General features: G+C 37.1%; 1 protein-coding gene across 6 annotated transcripts in view; it reads left to right on the forward strand.

The window, feature by feature from the left end:
* The window catches only part of ITPRID1 (ITPR interacting domain containing 1), a 142,403-nt gene that overhangs the window by 74,281 nt on the left and 51,551 nt on the right, over positions 1–16,571 (forward strand). For all 6 annotated transcript variants that reach the window (XM_025464549.3, XM_025464550.3, XM_025464547.3 and 3 more), the window contains 4 exons: positions 786–872; positions 3,616–3,818; positions 6,988–7,562; positions 12,257–12,314. In XM_025464549.3, the coding sequence (XP_025320334.3) occupies positions 786–872; positions 3,616–3,818; positions 6,988–7,562; positions 12,257–12,314 (923 nt within the window). The remainder of the gene's footprint in view (positions 1–785; positions 873–3,615; positions 3,819–6,987; positions 7,563–12,256; positions 12,315–16,571) is intronic.

Below are 16,571 nucleotides of genomic sequence, written 5' to 3' on the forward strand. Positions count from 1 at the left end.
AAGAGGCAAGGACCAGCTATTCTGACTAAATGTGAACAAGGACTAAGGCAAATTCAAGATAACTTGGTCTCTTAGGGACACTTGATATCTACACTGTATTCTTTGATTAATTCCAATTTTGTGCCACCTGGCTGTTATAACTGATGAGGCTAGCTGTATCTGTGGGACATCCAAGCTATATAAAGCTGAACTATATTACAACCAGGTTTCATTCTGTTTAGAAGTGCTTTCCAGTGCCTTGCAATGCAGGCCTATTTGGATAGTGTGGCACCGTTTTTTTTGGTGTGTAGTAGAGGAGTTGGTTACTATTGTATATGGATGGCTACAGGAGCCCTGGAGAAAGCATTTAGAGTTTGTTAACCATGTGATGTGGAATCCATCACCATTATGGGAATTAATACAGTTATTCCAGTGACTGCTCACTGTACCTCTTTCATCACATAGTTTTAACTTCTTCGGAAAGTTGGTGCCTACCAGAGCTGTGTTCTTGAAAGGTTCCCCAATGATTTGCCATCTGTCAAAAGTGAGACATACTGTCACCTTTATAATGAGCACTAGCGGGCACCTAACACTTAAATTCTCACACCTTCTGTAACACAATGCTCTTGAAAAGAGGAGCACCTTCTTCATTGCATGTTCCCTCTTCTTCAAAGGTGTGGCCATTATGGGATTATTAGAAAGGAGGAGGAAATGCAAATATTTGCTCAGGAAGGGAAAGATTCACAATGATTTCCCAGGGGACTGAGTCAACACATCTCATCATTGGTATTTTCCCCCGACTGTAGATCTCTGCATCCGTTTTCAGAAACTCCCACCCTGTCCAGAGGGACCAGTTTCAACTCTTGCCACTCTGCTGCAAGTATACCACAAAGGTATGTGATTTCCAGGCACTCTTCATCCAGAGAAATCATTCTGTGTAACAATGGATATTGTGAAATTTTAAATAGGCACTTTGGAAATAACTTGTTGAATGAATGGATGAGAAAATGAATAAAGGATTTCATAACTCCAACTTGCAAGAACAATGTAAAAGAGTCAGTGGAATTGAACTAAATATCCATCAATGGGGAAATGGCCAAACTATTGGCCAACCAACCCATTTTATGGAATTCTAAACAGTGATAAAAGGAAAAGGCAGAGAACTATATATATTTAGAATGAACTTCAACTCATATTTTTCCAGAGAAAAAAGAAAGAAACATAGAGTATGCTGCTATTTATAGGGTGGACAAGTGAGAACCAAAAAAACATATATGTAACATAGAAAAATATCCAGAAGGATCCATATAAATTTAGTAGGAAGGGAGTCAGGATTGGTGGGGGGTAATGGCTAAGAGGAATGAAAGCTTTATGTGTAATATTTTTTAGGAGTGCCTGCATGACTCAGTCAGTTGAGCATCTGCCTTCAGCTCCAGTCGTGATCCTAGGGTCCTGGGGTCAAGCCCTGAGATGGGTTCCCTGCTCAGTAGGGAGTCTGCTTCCCCCCTCCTCTGCTCCTCCCTCTGCTCATATTCTCTCTCTCTCAAATAAATAAATAGAACCTTTAAAAATGTTTTTAACAAGATGAATATATTTTATGTATTTCTTGCATAATTAAATATAAATAAGAAGAGTTAATGATATTAAAAATAATGTTTAGTGACAAATAAATCAATAAATACATTCTTGGATATGAGGTTGTGAGCCTTTGGAAGGCAGAGAACTATGTTCCTGTTCCTTTTTGTGCCATGGGTGCTTAGCAGAAAGCCTAGAATATGATAGATGTTCAATAAATATTTGTGTAAATGGACAGGATAAAAATTTGTACAGTGAGGTCAATATGACCACAGATTAAATCTTTCATACACAATTTAGCTTTCTTACAAGAATTGTTTTCTCCCTTGAAACTTTCTTAAGATATCAAGTAATTGATACCCCTGTTCTCTCTTTGTTTCCAATGATTAGGATACCCAAGCTAAGCCACTTAAGCCCCAAAGTAAGAGTTTTTGGCTTATCTTTTCTTCCTTGTTCAAATCAGGAAGCCAAGCACCAGATCTCTATGTCACATAAAAAAGTGTGAACGTGATATTGGGTAATGTGTGGTAAGTGGGTCGGCCCAGTGAGACTACAGGTGGCTGTTGTTAAATGTGTGAATGGCTAAATAAATGAATTGTAATTAATCCAATTTAAATGATGAAGTCATGAAAGTAAATCATCCAAACTATCTCAAATAAGCTCCTTAGTGTTGCATGTAGAGGCAAACAGAAACCTGCCGCGAAAGAGCTGAGCAGACCTAGGAAAACCTTACCAAAAGTTCTGCTTCCCATACTGTCCATGAGGTTTTTTTTTTAAAAGTTTTTAAAAAGATTTTATTTATTTATTCATAAGAGACACAGAGAGAAAGAGAGAGGCAGAGGGAGAAGCAGGCTCCATGCAGGGAGCCCGACGTGGGACTTTATCCTGGGTCTCCAGGATCAGGCCCTGGGCTGAAGGCGGCACTAAACCACTGAGCCACCCGGGCTGCCTTGTCTGTGGGTTTTAAAAGGTTACTAGCACAGTCACCAAGGAGAAGGACAGGAATTGGGAAGTAGTTGGTATACATAAATATAATTTCCAGATAACAAATGTTTATTGTTTTAAGTCCCAAAGCTGAGTAACACAATTTGAAGAAAGCACTTTTATTTCTCATCAATGTCCAAAAACAAAAACCAAAAACAAACAAACAAACAAAATACAGAACATATTTTATTTATTTTTTTTAAAGATTTATTTATTTATTTATGATAGACAGAGAGAGAGAGAGGCAGAGACACAGGAGGAGGGAGAAGCAGGCTCCATGCCGGGAGCCCGAAGCGGGACTCGATCCCGGGACTCCAGGATCGCATCCTGGGCCAAAGGCAGGCGCCAAACCCCTGAGCCACCCAGGGATCCCTACAGAACATATTTTAATCTTACTCAGGGACTGAGACTCATTATTTGTAAGTATCAGTCCTTAGATTCTGCATGTAGTGATTTCTCTACAGACCTGTGTAGCTGATAAGGCCTCCAGACTGATTCTCTTTAAAAACATTCTTTTTTTGAGTTGTACTGTTTACAGGTTTTTTTTTTCTTTTCCTTCTGTTTCATTGTGCCAAGAACTACCATTTCTTTGTGGTTACCAGTGTATTACCTCTGGCTTCTGACCCTCAATCTCCCTGCCCTAACTTAACATTTGCCTATTATGAAATGAAAAGTCAGATAAGTAAACTCATTGGTCTTACACTAAATTACAGACAAGCAGTCCCTGAGTGGGGGTGATGGACTGTCCTTTAAGTAAGTATGTATAAGCTTTCCTGGATGAGCCATCTATTTGTCTATTTAGATTCTTCTTTCACACAATTTCTGGAAGATGGGAGGGTGTGGGGGGATGATGACAAGAAAAAATACAGGCTTTGTTAAGTGAACTGTTACTGGATAATATTCATATTTTTACCACAGCATTCCTGAATGGCTGGAATTTTGGGAAAAAGATCCAGTGGAGATTCTTCTTTCACACAATTTCTGGAAGATGGGAGGGTGTGGGGGGATGATGACAAGAAAAAATACAGGCTTTGTTAAGTGAACTGTTACTGGATAATATTCATATTTTTACCACAGCATTCCTGAATGGCTGGAATTTTGGGAAAAAGATCCAGTGGAGATTCTCTTGGATCTGGGGTTTGGTGTGGATGAGCCAGACATCTGCACACAGATCCCAGCCAGATTCCTGGGTTGTAGCTCAGCAGCCAGAGGAATCAACATCCGGGTTTTTCTTGAAGCTCAAAAGCAACGAATGAACATTGAGAACCCTGACTTGTATGGTAAGTGGGGCTACGTGGCTTCTGAATCTCAGCAGTGAGGGTGAGTGGCCGGATGAGTCACAGCATCAGGAGGGACTGTCTGGAAGATATATGTAGTAGCAATCACTCCTCTATTGCAGTGGCCTCCAACAGAGACGTTTACGTCTTAATTGCTCTACATGTCTGCTGCAGGTTCATGTGAGTGTTTGGGGGAAGGGAGATCTTGCTCCATGTGTCCTCCTCTGTGGACTCAGCCCCATCATCTGGAACGTCACTGGTTGCAATGACAGAAAAGGTGCAAATGGAGAATCATACTTGACTCTTAACTCTTTCTGCTCAGAATTTACCCATTGATTTCACTGTCAGATTTCTTTGTCCAAAATCAGTCATATGGCCATGATTAACTCCAAAGGGGTGAGAATATGCAGTTTTACTATTTGTCCAGAAAAAAGAAAATGCAATACTGGAACAGCATTAATGTATATCATGACCTCATACCCAGGAGGCAGAGATACCAGGATCTGACAAAGCTTATCATGAGTCACAAGATAAAACCTTAATTTCCTCATGTATGAGGTTTAGAACACTTCTTATTCCACCATGGGCTGTAAGTGGTAAGTATTAATCCAGATTTGTGGGTTAAATACGTCTAAACCTTTTAATTATCATACATGCTGCTATTTTTCCCCAACTGGTGGTCAATGGAATACTTTTCTCTAGGACATTACTAGGATGTTCTTGGAGTGTGTGTAATGTGCTTAAATAATTTTGGGGAAATATGTCTGGCAGTTAAGCAGGTTTATTTACTTCAGAATTTGCTTAATATGTTAAGTGCACCCTTGGTCTCCTAGAGAGGATGCAGGACAGCATTTTCAGACTCATATAAGTACAAAACCCCTCTTGGAGGGGCATTGAAGAACATCTCCTCCATGGGATAGAGTTTGCAGAATTCTGGACTAGAGAAAATGCCAAAATTCTGTTTCTGAAATACATTCTTTAAATAAATTCATGAAAGTCAAGTGAGATAAAGTGTTTTTCTCAAACAAATATCTTACATGTTTCATTTTAGTCTTTGTTTCCTCCATTTTCATGTAGGAGAAATGGGTCTGAAAATCTCAGCAATGCAATTTTTAAAAAGAATTTGTATCCCCGAAGGTGTTTCAATGCCATATTTCTTAACTTCTTAGAAGAAATTAGTATCATTCTTTGTTGTCTCCTCCTCCAAGCCACAGGGAGTTGTGAGTTCTTTGATCAATTCTTTCTTTGGAGACAGTAATAACACTTATCATTATCTGGGGAGTGTTTGACCTGAGCTATGAAGTAAACATTTTGTAGATGAAATTGACACACGGGAGATGTGTGTCTTCATCTTAGAGAAGACCTGGGAAATGGCCCCCAGTCCTGTGATTGTGCCCCACTCTTATTTCCATGATTAACACTATGCTAATAATGCATTGTAAATGCTTTCACTCAACACTTACCAGGACACTCTTGATTCAAGAAAACTGAGAAGGTCAAATGTAAAACAAGCAATAATAAAATTAGTTAGTTGTTCTACACACAGAAAGGAAAAATGTGTCTCATTCAAAGTCAATAAAAAAGGTTCAAAATTGAAGGGAAGAGAATCAATTGGTTCATGGTTTAATTTCTCCACAGGCAAAAATAAACAAACAAAAATAAAAAAAAAAAACCCTCCATTCATCTAATGCCACAAGACTTGTTTTCTGAATTGACTTAGCCAGCTAAATGGATAGATTTTATCTTAGTTTAAGTATAAAAATATGCTTTAGGATAGATGTAAGACAATCGTAAAAGTACAATTATGATTCAGTCATACCACTGGGGTCACAAAAAAAGATTCAGTTTTAACTAAAGCTAAATTTAGGGGGAAATGTAATCAGAATGTTTCTGAAAATATCCAGAACCCAAGAGTCCCTCTTTGTCTTAAAAGAATATCACAATCTTCTGTGAAAAGCCTGTCACATTTTTTAAAGTAGAAGGATCAGTAGTAAATATGTTCCCCTTTCAGGTGAAGGGAGCGGGTATAGACATAGGATATGCTCATGGGAAAGTCAGTAGCATTGCTGTAATGGTGCAAACAAGAACAGAAGACTGCCTCCTTACTCACCAACGGGGCATTTGGCCACTGCTGAGCCATGCAACCCTGCATGCTTTATTACTGCCTTTTGGCTGTGTAATAAAAGCAAAATGTTTTGTTTTGTTTCCATCATTTTGGTTTTATTATCTGTAGATACCAAAACTACTCTTCACCATTTTTTTCTGAAGTGGCAATGTGTCCCCGAATTGCTCTAGCTGCACGAGGTCCCTTCCATATGCTAATGAAGTCAATACTTGCCTGTTGCCTAAATGAACCATGCAGAAAGACTTACAAGTTGAGGAGCTGGTTCATTTGAAAAGGCAAATGGGTTTTCACATCAATGACTGTCTTCTTCTGGATGATTAAGAACAATATATTCTCGTCCTGAGTCTTACACATTTATAACTCTAATTGCTGATATTTGTACAGCATTGTGCTTTTCATTGAGTGATACATAAAATGGATTATAATTACCCTCATTCTTCAAAGGAGGAAACTGACCATTTACTATGTGCTTGGCACAGGCCCTAAGGACCATATTTCTATTAATTTGCTTACTCTGACATCATACTTCCAGTGATTGGTTGATGTAGGGTCTGGATCTAGGCCTTCTGACTTCAGATTCCATGATTTTTGCACACTGATAGGTGACAGTATAGGTGAAAATGATGGAGGTGATGGTTAGGATATCTACTACCTAAAGCTGTGGAAGTACACTCAAGTTCACCTCATATGAAAGTTAGGCAACCTCTTTAACATTTAGTTTAATATGCAAGATTACATTAAAATTCATCTCACCTATAATTTTTATGGATTCACACATAAAAACTAAAGGCATACATGAATGTATATAGTCACGCATATTTAACTAAATATAAAAGGTGTTCACTGCTCCCATGACACAGTGGCAACTCCTTATCTCAGGGAACCACCTCCATGATGACCACTGGCATGTACTTGAGTTTCAAGAGCTTGCAGTCCTTCCCATCTTGAAAAAAACATGTGTCTTCAACCTCTTCAGTTTTGACTACATTCATGCAGTTTCAGGGGAGAGACACAGTCTAAAAATTGTGTGTTCCTTGTATCACTCAGGACGTTTCCAACAACTGGAGATCCTGGACCATGTAACCAATGCCTTCTCATCCTTGATGAATAATGTTAACATCCTGCAGAACAAAGCTGAAGAGAAAGATGGAGGGGAAAATGTGCAAAGAACCTCAGTGAGTGAAGCCAAAGAACATCGAAGAAGAATGGGTGAGCTTTTCAGTAGAGCTTCAAAGCAGAGCATTAGGAGAGATTGCAGCCCAGAAGCGTCTGAATCATTGAAGATGAGGGGCAAATGTTCCATCACCTCTGCAAAATCAGGAGAGTTCGGAGCAGAGTTAACAGTTGTGACAAACGACCAGGACCAAAGTCCTTTGTCTCCTCCAGCAGAGCACTCCTCTCTCCAAACCTGTGATGATTTGGTACCTTGTCATTCTCCCCAAGCTCTTCTGAGCAAGCAATGGCCCCGCTCATCCACACTGGCCAAGAGGGCTCCTCCTTCCTGTATGTTGGAGGGGTCAGTCAAGGATAGAACTCAAAAGGTGAACTCTCTTCAAACTACCAAGCTCAAGAGCTTGTCTCGTCTTGCAGGCAAAGCACTGGACTCCTTTGAAATGGAAGAGGTCAGTGTTATACCTACACGCTCAATTTCTAAGGGAAACAACCCTCCCCAAAGCATCTGTGCCTTCTGCCTTCACTTAACCTTAACCCCTCAAGGGGTGAAAGATTATTTCTTATTGTTCCAAACTCCTCTTTCCAGTCTAGGACACTTAAGGTCATTCTAGCATGCTTTCAGCCACTCTAACTTTCCTTGTTTCACCATCTTGGAGGGTCAGCTACTTCCCACTCAGTGAAACTTGCCCGCCACTTCCACTCTGTGTTCTCACAGCCTTGGTGGGGAGAGCTTGTATGGCAGAGACTGTCCATGTGTTTTGATGACATCTCCCCCACTTGTCTATCAGCAACTCAATGGCCAGATTTTGTCCCCAAGGAGATGTGCTTTGGAAATATTTCTCCTGTAATGCCCCATGCAGGACCTTGGACAAGGAAGTAGGGATTTGGGTTTCATTTTGATTTTACAGGACCAGTATTTTATTTGTTTGCTTGCTTTGCAATTTATCAATATTCACATAACTTGACCTCCATTGCAGACATACACATTCACCACTCTGTGCACCAAGAACTCCCTGCGTCAGCCTCTTTGCTCTGCAGGTGCACCTTTCAGAGACTAGTCCCACCTTCTTCTGGTGTCCATGCCAATGGCATTGTCAGCATCATTCTACACCGCCATGAGTCGACTCTGAGAAAGTAGGAATGCATTTGAGGTGTAGGGGTGGTTCTCACTTCTGGTTCTTCCTAGACTGCACCATGGCGCAGCACCCCTTGACCTGGGTCCTGTGGGTTGACTCAAGTCCACTCATCAGGGGCTGCTTGTCTCCATCCTTTTTACCACATCTTATGCAGCCTGACCACCATACATTCCGTTTTTTAAACATGGGCCTGAAACATGTGATAGGGGAAAGATTATACTTTTACAGACCCTTTCCCCACTTGTACCTCTTCACACTGCCTGTTTTATCCTCTCCACACCATTCATTTCCCATCCACCCAGGGTCAGAGCCTTGTAACCCCGCACATTTCTCTCTCCTGACTGGGAGAAGGGCTAAGGAATGTTAGTAAATAAACGAGTTTTGTCCAAACTCTGTTATTACTATGTCAGTAAACAAATGAGTTCCATTCAAACAAAGCAACAACCACACAATCTGCCCCTTCATCTTTACCTTCACTCACTCGTGCTAATTTTCACTCTCATTTAGATGACACCCCCACTGCACTCCTCAGTCTTTTTGAAAAATATATATACATATTTTCACAGATTGGTCTATTCTTTAATACAATGAGGAAGGAAGTACAAAAGAAAAAAATCCCCTTTATCATGTAAATCCAGGAGTGGGGCAGGATTGTATGCAAATCCCAAGGTGGGACCACCTTTCCTTTGAGCCCTCCACAGGCCACACACCCTGATAGGCTCTGGAGTACAGACTCTGCCCTCAATGGAACCTCTGTGTAGTGGCAGGGATGGCACAGAAACCTGTAACACGCTGGGAGAGTGACAGCTATACTAGTAAACTTTTATGTCACTCTAGACATATTTGGGATATCTGAGGAGCTTGAGGCTAAGTCCTTAACCAGCCAGGGGGCTAAGAGAACCAAGGAACTTAGAGAAAGGAAGGCTGACCCATAGCCTAAAAAGAAGAGGAATTAGGTGAATATGCCTATTGGTAGCCCTCCCCATTCCACAAAGATAGTCTTCTATCTATTTCGTTGCCTCAAAATATGTAGCTGGCAATGATCCTAATATCTAAGTATATATGTTTGTATGTGTACATATCCTATGTCAGAAATGATTTCAAGAACCTTAAAATGTTAATCTGAATGTAAACCAGTAGCCTACAAATGAATAAAAATTACAAATGGAGAAAAAGCAGACTTTTGGTCTCCTGCCCTGATTTGAAGATAGGCTGAGGTGGCACTAAGAAAAATTATTTGGTTTTAATTCAATCCTGCAAAGATTATTTAATTACCAAACTACTTAAAATGCTATAAAGAATATCAAGAAAATCTGTAATCCATTTGCCAGTCTGCTATTATCACCTACAGTCCAAACAAGAAATGTCACCATCTTCAGCCTGTTGGCACACCCCACAGACACTGCGGTCTCCTGTCAGGCTAGACTGACTTAGAGAAAAATAATGTCCATTGGATGCCATCTATATGTGAGAGTACAGGGATAGATTAATATCATATTCAGCATAAAAAGGACTGAGAAAAGAGTGCCAGTTCTTGCATGGTACACCTTCAAATATTCTTAAATGACAATTATTCAAGGAAAAGCTAGCTAGTAGTATATGTGGGGGGTGGGAAGAAATTCAGACACCAAAATAAAACAAACTCATGTGCAGTAGTACATAGTAGGTACTCAGCAAATATTTGTGAATGAGTAAATTAACGTTAAAAATATTTGATATTATTAGTTTAGTCTGTGGATGGCATCCACAGGGAAACAGAATATTCTATTGAACTACATAGTTAACTTTGTTTATGATGTTTTTTAAATATTTGCCTAGATTTTGTGTGAGAGTCTCTCTGTATAACTAAGACAGAGCCCCCCAAACAATATAAAAAGAAACTCACTACTTGAATTTTGTTTTTTCTAAAACATATACTTGAAATATTACATCCTCATCACAGACTGGGAGAAAAATATTTGTTTCATTCAATACCAGTGGATGAGTAAATGGAGCTTGGGTAGGTTGCATCTCAAATAGGAGCTAATGCCAGATGTAATAGTCATTTTTTAATGGCAAATTTAAAATTCCAATTATAAGAAATGAAAAATATGTGTGAAATTGGCAGATTTTCATGGCATTTAAAACATGAGCCAATGTCCTTAAATATCCAGCAATCAGAATTTCAACTGTGATTGGCCACAATTTGCCTCCAGATCAATCTATGATGCTTTCCCTAATGTCCTACCAACAGCTGAATTTGGCAATATTTGGCTCACTTTTCAAAACTAGGATTCTAAGAAAATTGTGCATAGATATTTTTAATGCACAAATCAACATATTTTGGTGTTTAATTTTTCTTAGTAAAATTAAGTCTGTTCCTTTCTTTTTTAATTCCCAAACATATTAAGAGAATTTAATACTAATGAAGCCTCTGCAATTGTAAAGTCAAGGTAGGATGCTTCTTTATATCCGCCACAAAACATTTTAATCTTTCTCTCACTTCCATACAAGGATCTTGCTCTCTAGAACTCATATGTGAGACTGTTGCCCATATTATTAAACAATACCAATTGGCATCCTGATTAGGTGGAAAATGTTTCCAACATTAACAACTATTTCTTTATTTTTAATTTTTAAATTTTTAAAAATGTATTAATGAGTTTGGCTCTGGTGGAATAATCCAAGAATACACCTGGTTTTCATTTTAAATTATTGAGATGTTGTTGTTTGAGGGTTGCTTCTCGATAGATTAATGTACACTTTACATCACACTAAATGGACTTCTCTGCATGATAATGATCAGAGCAAAATAATTTTCTTAGTGTACTTAAAAATTTATATTATGAACATGGTTTGAGTTACAAAACCAATAAAACTAATGTTAAGAAGTAAGTCTAATTAATTACAAGTATGAAACAATTTCTTTGAAGAAAAGAGATGAAGGATTAAAAAGGAGGAATGAATATTTCTTACATTGCTGAGCTATACTCTCACACTTCTTTATTCCTGAGTTAAAGGTCATTTTTGGCCACATGCACGACAGTGTTTAAATATCCTTTGATTCAGCTTTCAGTATATAGACATTAGTCCAAATAAATAATATGACATGTAAGAAAAAGATTTATGTACCAGGATACTCATCTTACCATTACTTTTATTTGCAAAAGCTAGAAAACATTCCAACATCAGTAAATTAATGTACTTTTCCAAATATAGTCTATTGTAAAGTCATTAAAAATGATGTTTTCAAAGAAATCCTATAAGTGGGAAAAAAAAAAAAAGTTCTCCTTCTAAGCTTTGATTGAAAAATTTTGATTGCATTACTATATCCAGAAAAAAAAATTAAAAAGGAGACCTGCAAAAATGCACTCTGAGGTATTAAGAGTAATGTTTTCTTGCCTTCTTTAACTCTATTTATCAAGTTTCTATAGTAATCTATATTATTACTCATAAAGAAATTTTTTACTCCTAATTTTATTCTCTAGAGTAGTATATTAATTTCTGAAAGAATTTTAAAAATAAATTCTGCTCTATCAATTTGGAAAACAAATTTTCTTTGAGCTAAGCTCTGTATAGCAACTGAGTTGTGAATTTTCTGAATTGCTCTCCATAAATTTACCAAGTCATAAATAAATCTCTTAGAGAGATAAAATTAAATGTGGGAAATAACTTGCTTTCTCCAAATATATTTAAAGCTCTTTAGGAGAAAAAAAATATAGAATAATAATATTATTATTTAAGTTTTACTCAAATGTTACATCTTCCAGACAGGGTCTCTATTCCTCCCACACAGAAGTGGTTCCCGCATTTCTCTCTCCTGATCTTCTTTAGTTCTCTGAATCTTTATCCTGAGTGCCTTGTATGTGCCACCTGCCTGCAGCAGACTGTAAGCTATTTGAGTTCAGAAATCATGGTTAATCCTCTTAGCAGTAGCCAGTAGGCACTCATTATATGTTGATTAAATAAATGAAGTGAATTTATTATGAAAACATCCCTAATGAGATTGATGTATTTTGGTGTCTCAGGTCCAGAGCTTTGATGAAGAGACTGGTAATCCTCTTGACATGATGTCGGGAATTGCAGGTAAGATTTATCAAGATGTGCAATGTCATCAATGGCCTTTCAGAGAGAAAATGTAAATAACTAGTACTCAACTTTCTTAATATGTAGGACTTAAACTACATATTATTATTATTATTATATGTAGGACTTAAACTACATATTATTTCATCTTCAGGAGATGGCATAGCTGGGGCACCTGGGTGGCTCCGTGATTGAGAGTCTGCCTTTGGCTCAGGTCATGATTCTGGGGGTCCTTGGATTGAGTCCTGCATCAGGTTCCCCACAGGCTTCTCCCTTTGCCTATGTCTCTGCCTCTCCCCCTGTGTCTCAAATGAATAAATAAATAAAATCTTTTAAAAAAAAGATGGCATAGCTACCACTGTTGCTATTTACTACCACTACTATTTCTACCTACTGTTATTAAAAACCTACTAGCAATGCCAGTGTACATGTAAATTTCAAACAACTTACTACAGATCTGTCCGATATCCCTGGGGCTAATGCACTCTGTGCTTTGTCTAAGATTAACTCTGTGTGATTTGATCAAGAGAGTGGAATGGATTCCACATAGGACTGGGACTGAGGGAATACTTTCTTACTCCTACTGACAACTGCTTGATGTTACAAAAGTCATATCATTTTACTGGTCCTTTGATAAGTGGGGTTAATTTTTTAAGTTTCTCTGCTAGCACTTAGATTCTAAATTAAGTGATGGTAGGACCTTCTTATTAAACTCTTCGTGGAAACAAGTTGCCTAGATGTAACCTTCCAAATAATCTTTCAGAATCATGTTATATAATCCTAGACAGCAAAGAAGGAGAGCTTTCTCTACTCTTCATTCTTATGCTCCCATTCAGCCATCATTGTGATTCAGCATTTCCATGATCCTATAACAGAGCTAAAAGTAGACAGGGATTAGTGAAGCAAAATAAAGCAGATGAAGCTAGTGCATTTCCTGGAAGAAAATATGCAAATTTTTAATTTAATTTAGTGTGGTGTCAAACACATCTTTTTCATTACAAAGTGTATGTATGGGCCTCATTTTGCTAAATGCTGTTTAGAAATTATGCATTAGTAATTATAGGGTCCTGCTGATTACATAAATTGTTATCCTGCTCTTCGAAGTAATTACCACATAACCTGCATTGAGGTTTATAAGACAAAAATAAGCATCTGTTTTCCATCTAATTGAATGCTTCTCAATGAAGCTAGAGGTCCCTGTGCCAATAGGAACTGCCTTCCTTGACATTCAATTAAGAGGTCTGCTGATATCATGTAAGTCACCCCAATCATTCCAAAAATTGATTTGGTAAGTTAGGCAAAAGCACTAACCTATATTTAATTTCAAATTCAGAGAGCAAAGTAAGATGGGTGAAGGTTAGCCTAATGGAGAAAATCTGAACTAAAGTAAAGCAAATATAATTTATTACTTTCAAAAACAGTGTCATTAATCCAAGAAAAAATAGGACTAGGAAAAAAGTAAGTAAAACAAGTTCTATTTCTATTAATAGAGAAAAGGGAAAAGTATTACTTTTATTTATATATGAATGAATGAATGAATTCATTATATATAGGAATAAATTATATATATGAATGAATTTATATATGTGTATGAATATAAATGAATGAATTTTTTAAAAGATTTTTATTTATTTATTCATGAGAGGCAGAGACACAGGCAGAGGGAGAAGCAGGCTCCATGCAGGGAGCCCAATGGGGGACTCGATCTCTGGACGAGGGATCACTCCCTGGGCTGAAGGCAGACACTCAACTGCTGAGCCACCCAGGCGTCCTTAAATGAATGAATTTTGACTCAAAGTTAAAAAAATTATTTCATTCAAAAATGAAGGTACCTTTAAATGGCAGAAGTGATCCTGTGCTACATCCAGAGCATAGCCCCTAACCCACCTGGCTGCTTCCTGGCTGTTGAAATACTTGCTCCCAGAACATTCTCTCTGGGAACCCAGCTCTCATGTTGTGAAAATCCCAAACCACATGGGAATGTCCACTCTGATAAACAGCCTTGAATGAGCCTCTGTGTGAATAAGGAAGGCATCCTAGATGTCTAATCCAGTCAGACTTTCAGATGACTTCAACCCAGATGTCATCTGACTGCCACCACATGAGAGAATCCAGTCCACAACCACAGAGCTGAGCTGAGTCAACCCACAGAACCATGATAGATAATAATCAACTGTGGTTCTAGGTCACAAATATTTAGTAACATCATGTGAGAGTAAAAATGTGAAACAAACTTATCCATTGTTGGTTGTCAGTTAAAAATCGTCATAATTATTTGAAGTACAATCTGTCAATGTCACATACTTTTAAATGTATGCAACTATTCCAGTTTGCAATTTGACCCATCAGTAGACTCCAGTGTACACACAAGAATTTTGACTGCAAAAACATATTTATAGTAAATATGCTAGAGGCAGCCTAAATGCCCAAAAGTATAAACTAGTTTTAAATAATTATGGTACATTGTTACATTAAAATCTATTCAGACATTATTTTGAGAAATGAGGCAGATACTTACGCATTGATATGGAAAGGTCTCTGAGACATACAGTTGTTAAATGAGAAAAAGTATGTGCAAAAGATTTTGTGTAGACACCTCTTTTTATTTAAAAAAATATCTATTTCTACTGAAGGGAGAGAGTATGCACAGGATGCATCTGGAAGAGCATATAAGGAACTGCTAATGGAAGTACCTTGACAGAAGGGAAACTAACATGTTTTAAATTAATTGGCATCTTTTAATTTTCTTTTGTTACCATGTGCATATGTTATTTTCATAACACTACTTAGCAAAAAATTCTGGGGATACTATAGGAAATTGACACCATAAAAATGGGAGATATTGTTGTTATTAATTCTCTGCTCCCCATGACAACCAGTCCAAAATTTTTGGACACTTTTTCTTTTTTAATTTTTAAATAAAAATTATATGTAGTTGATGTGTGAAACATGATGATTTGATATACATATACATATTGAAAGGATTACTATGATCAAGCTATTTAGCATATCAGTTCTTCACATACTTTCCATTTTATGTGTGTGGTAAGTGCACCTGAAATCTATACTCTTTTAGCAAATTCTCAATATTTAACACAGTATTATTGACTATACTCACCAGATATCTTAGATCTCTAGACTTATCCATCCTACGTAATTGTAACTTCGTATCTTTTGATCAACATCTCTTCCAAAATTGGGAGATTTTATTATTCCTCTCAGCTTTTTACAGATCAAGTTTGACATAATAAAAGGTGATAGATGATATATTAATATTGTAATTGATAATAACAATATTCTCTCTCAGTGTTCTTCGTATACTTTATCAGAAGAGTTAACAGTTTGTAAATGCAAAGATTATCTCACTGATTCCTTACATATGCACACATTATGTATAGGGCACCCTACCATGGATAAATGCAGTAATATTTGAATTTAATAATAAAAATACAAGTAACACTTCCTCCTCCCAACAAACAAAACAAAATACTAAATCCAGGTCTTCAGGATTGATTTTTCCATCCTAAAAAAAATACAGAAGATGCTCATTTAAAACTGTAGGTTCAGATCATTTCAATAATAATGATGAATATTTCATATAAAATTAAAGAATTGGAAGAGAAGCAGTAATCTGAGGCAAATTCATAGCATTAATTGCTTTCATTATCAAACAAGTAAAAACTGAAATAAATTATTTGACTCAAGAAGTCATCATAAAAACAGTAAAATAAGCATAATTAGAAGTTAGAGGTTAATAAGCTAGAGATCAATCATTTAGAAAGCAGAAAAAAATAATTTGATAAGTAAAATCAAAACACTAGTTTTTCATGTGGGGAATAAAAACAAAGCTGTCAAACAATAAAAGAGAAATGCATACTAAAGAAATTAGATAATCAAAATAAAATTAGAGAAAAGACAGAACCACTGATATATAAAAGAAGTTATACCATATCCAAAACCTATGTTTTAAATTATAAAGGAATACCAATACCAATACAAGTGGTATAATTAAAACCAGGGATAATTAGTATGAGTGATATTTTAGAAAATGTATGTATTCATAGTAACAAATTTTATATTGGTATTATGTTGACAATACTCATAATATACATATCTATTTTATTTTATTTTTTTTAATTTTTTTTTTATTTATTTATGATAGTCACAGAGAGAGAGAGGCAGAGGCACAGGCAGAGGGAGAAGCAGGCTCCATGCACCGGGAGCCCGATGTGGGATTCGATCCCGGGTCTCCAGGAT

This window comes from Canis lupus, chromosome 14 (genome assembly GCF_003254725.2).
Source record: "Canis lupus dingo isolate Sandy chromosome 14, ASM325472v2, whole genome shotgun sequence".
Classification (NCBI taxonomy): Eukaryota; Metazoa; Chordata; class Mammalia; order Carnivora; family Canidae; genus Canis; species Canis lupus.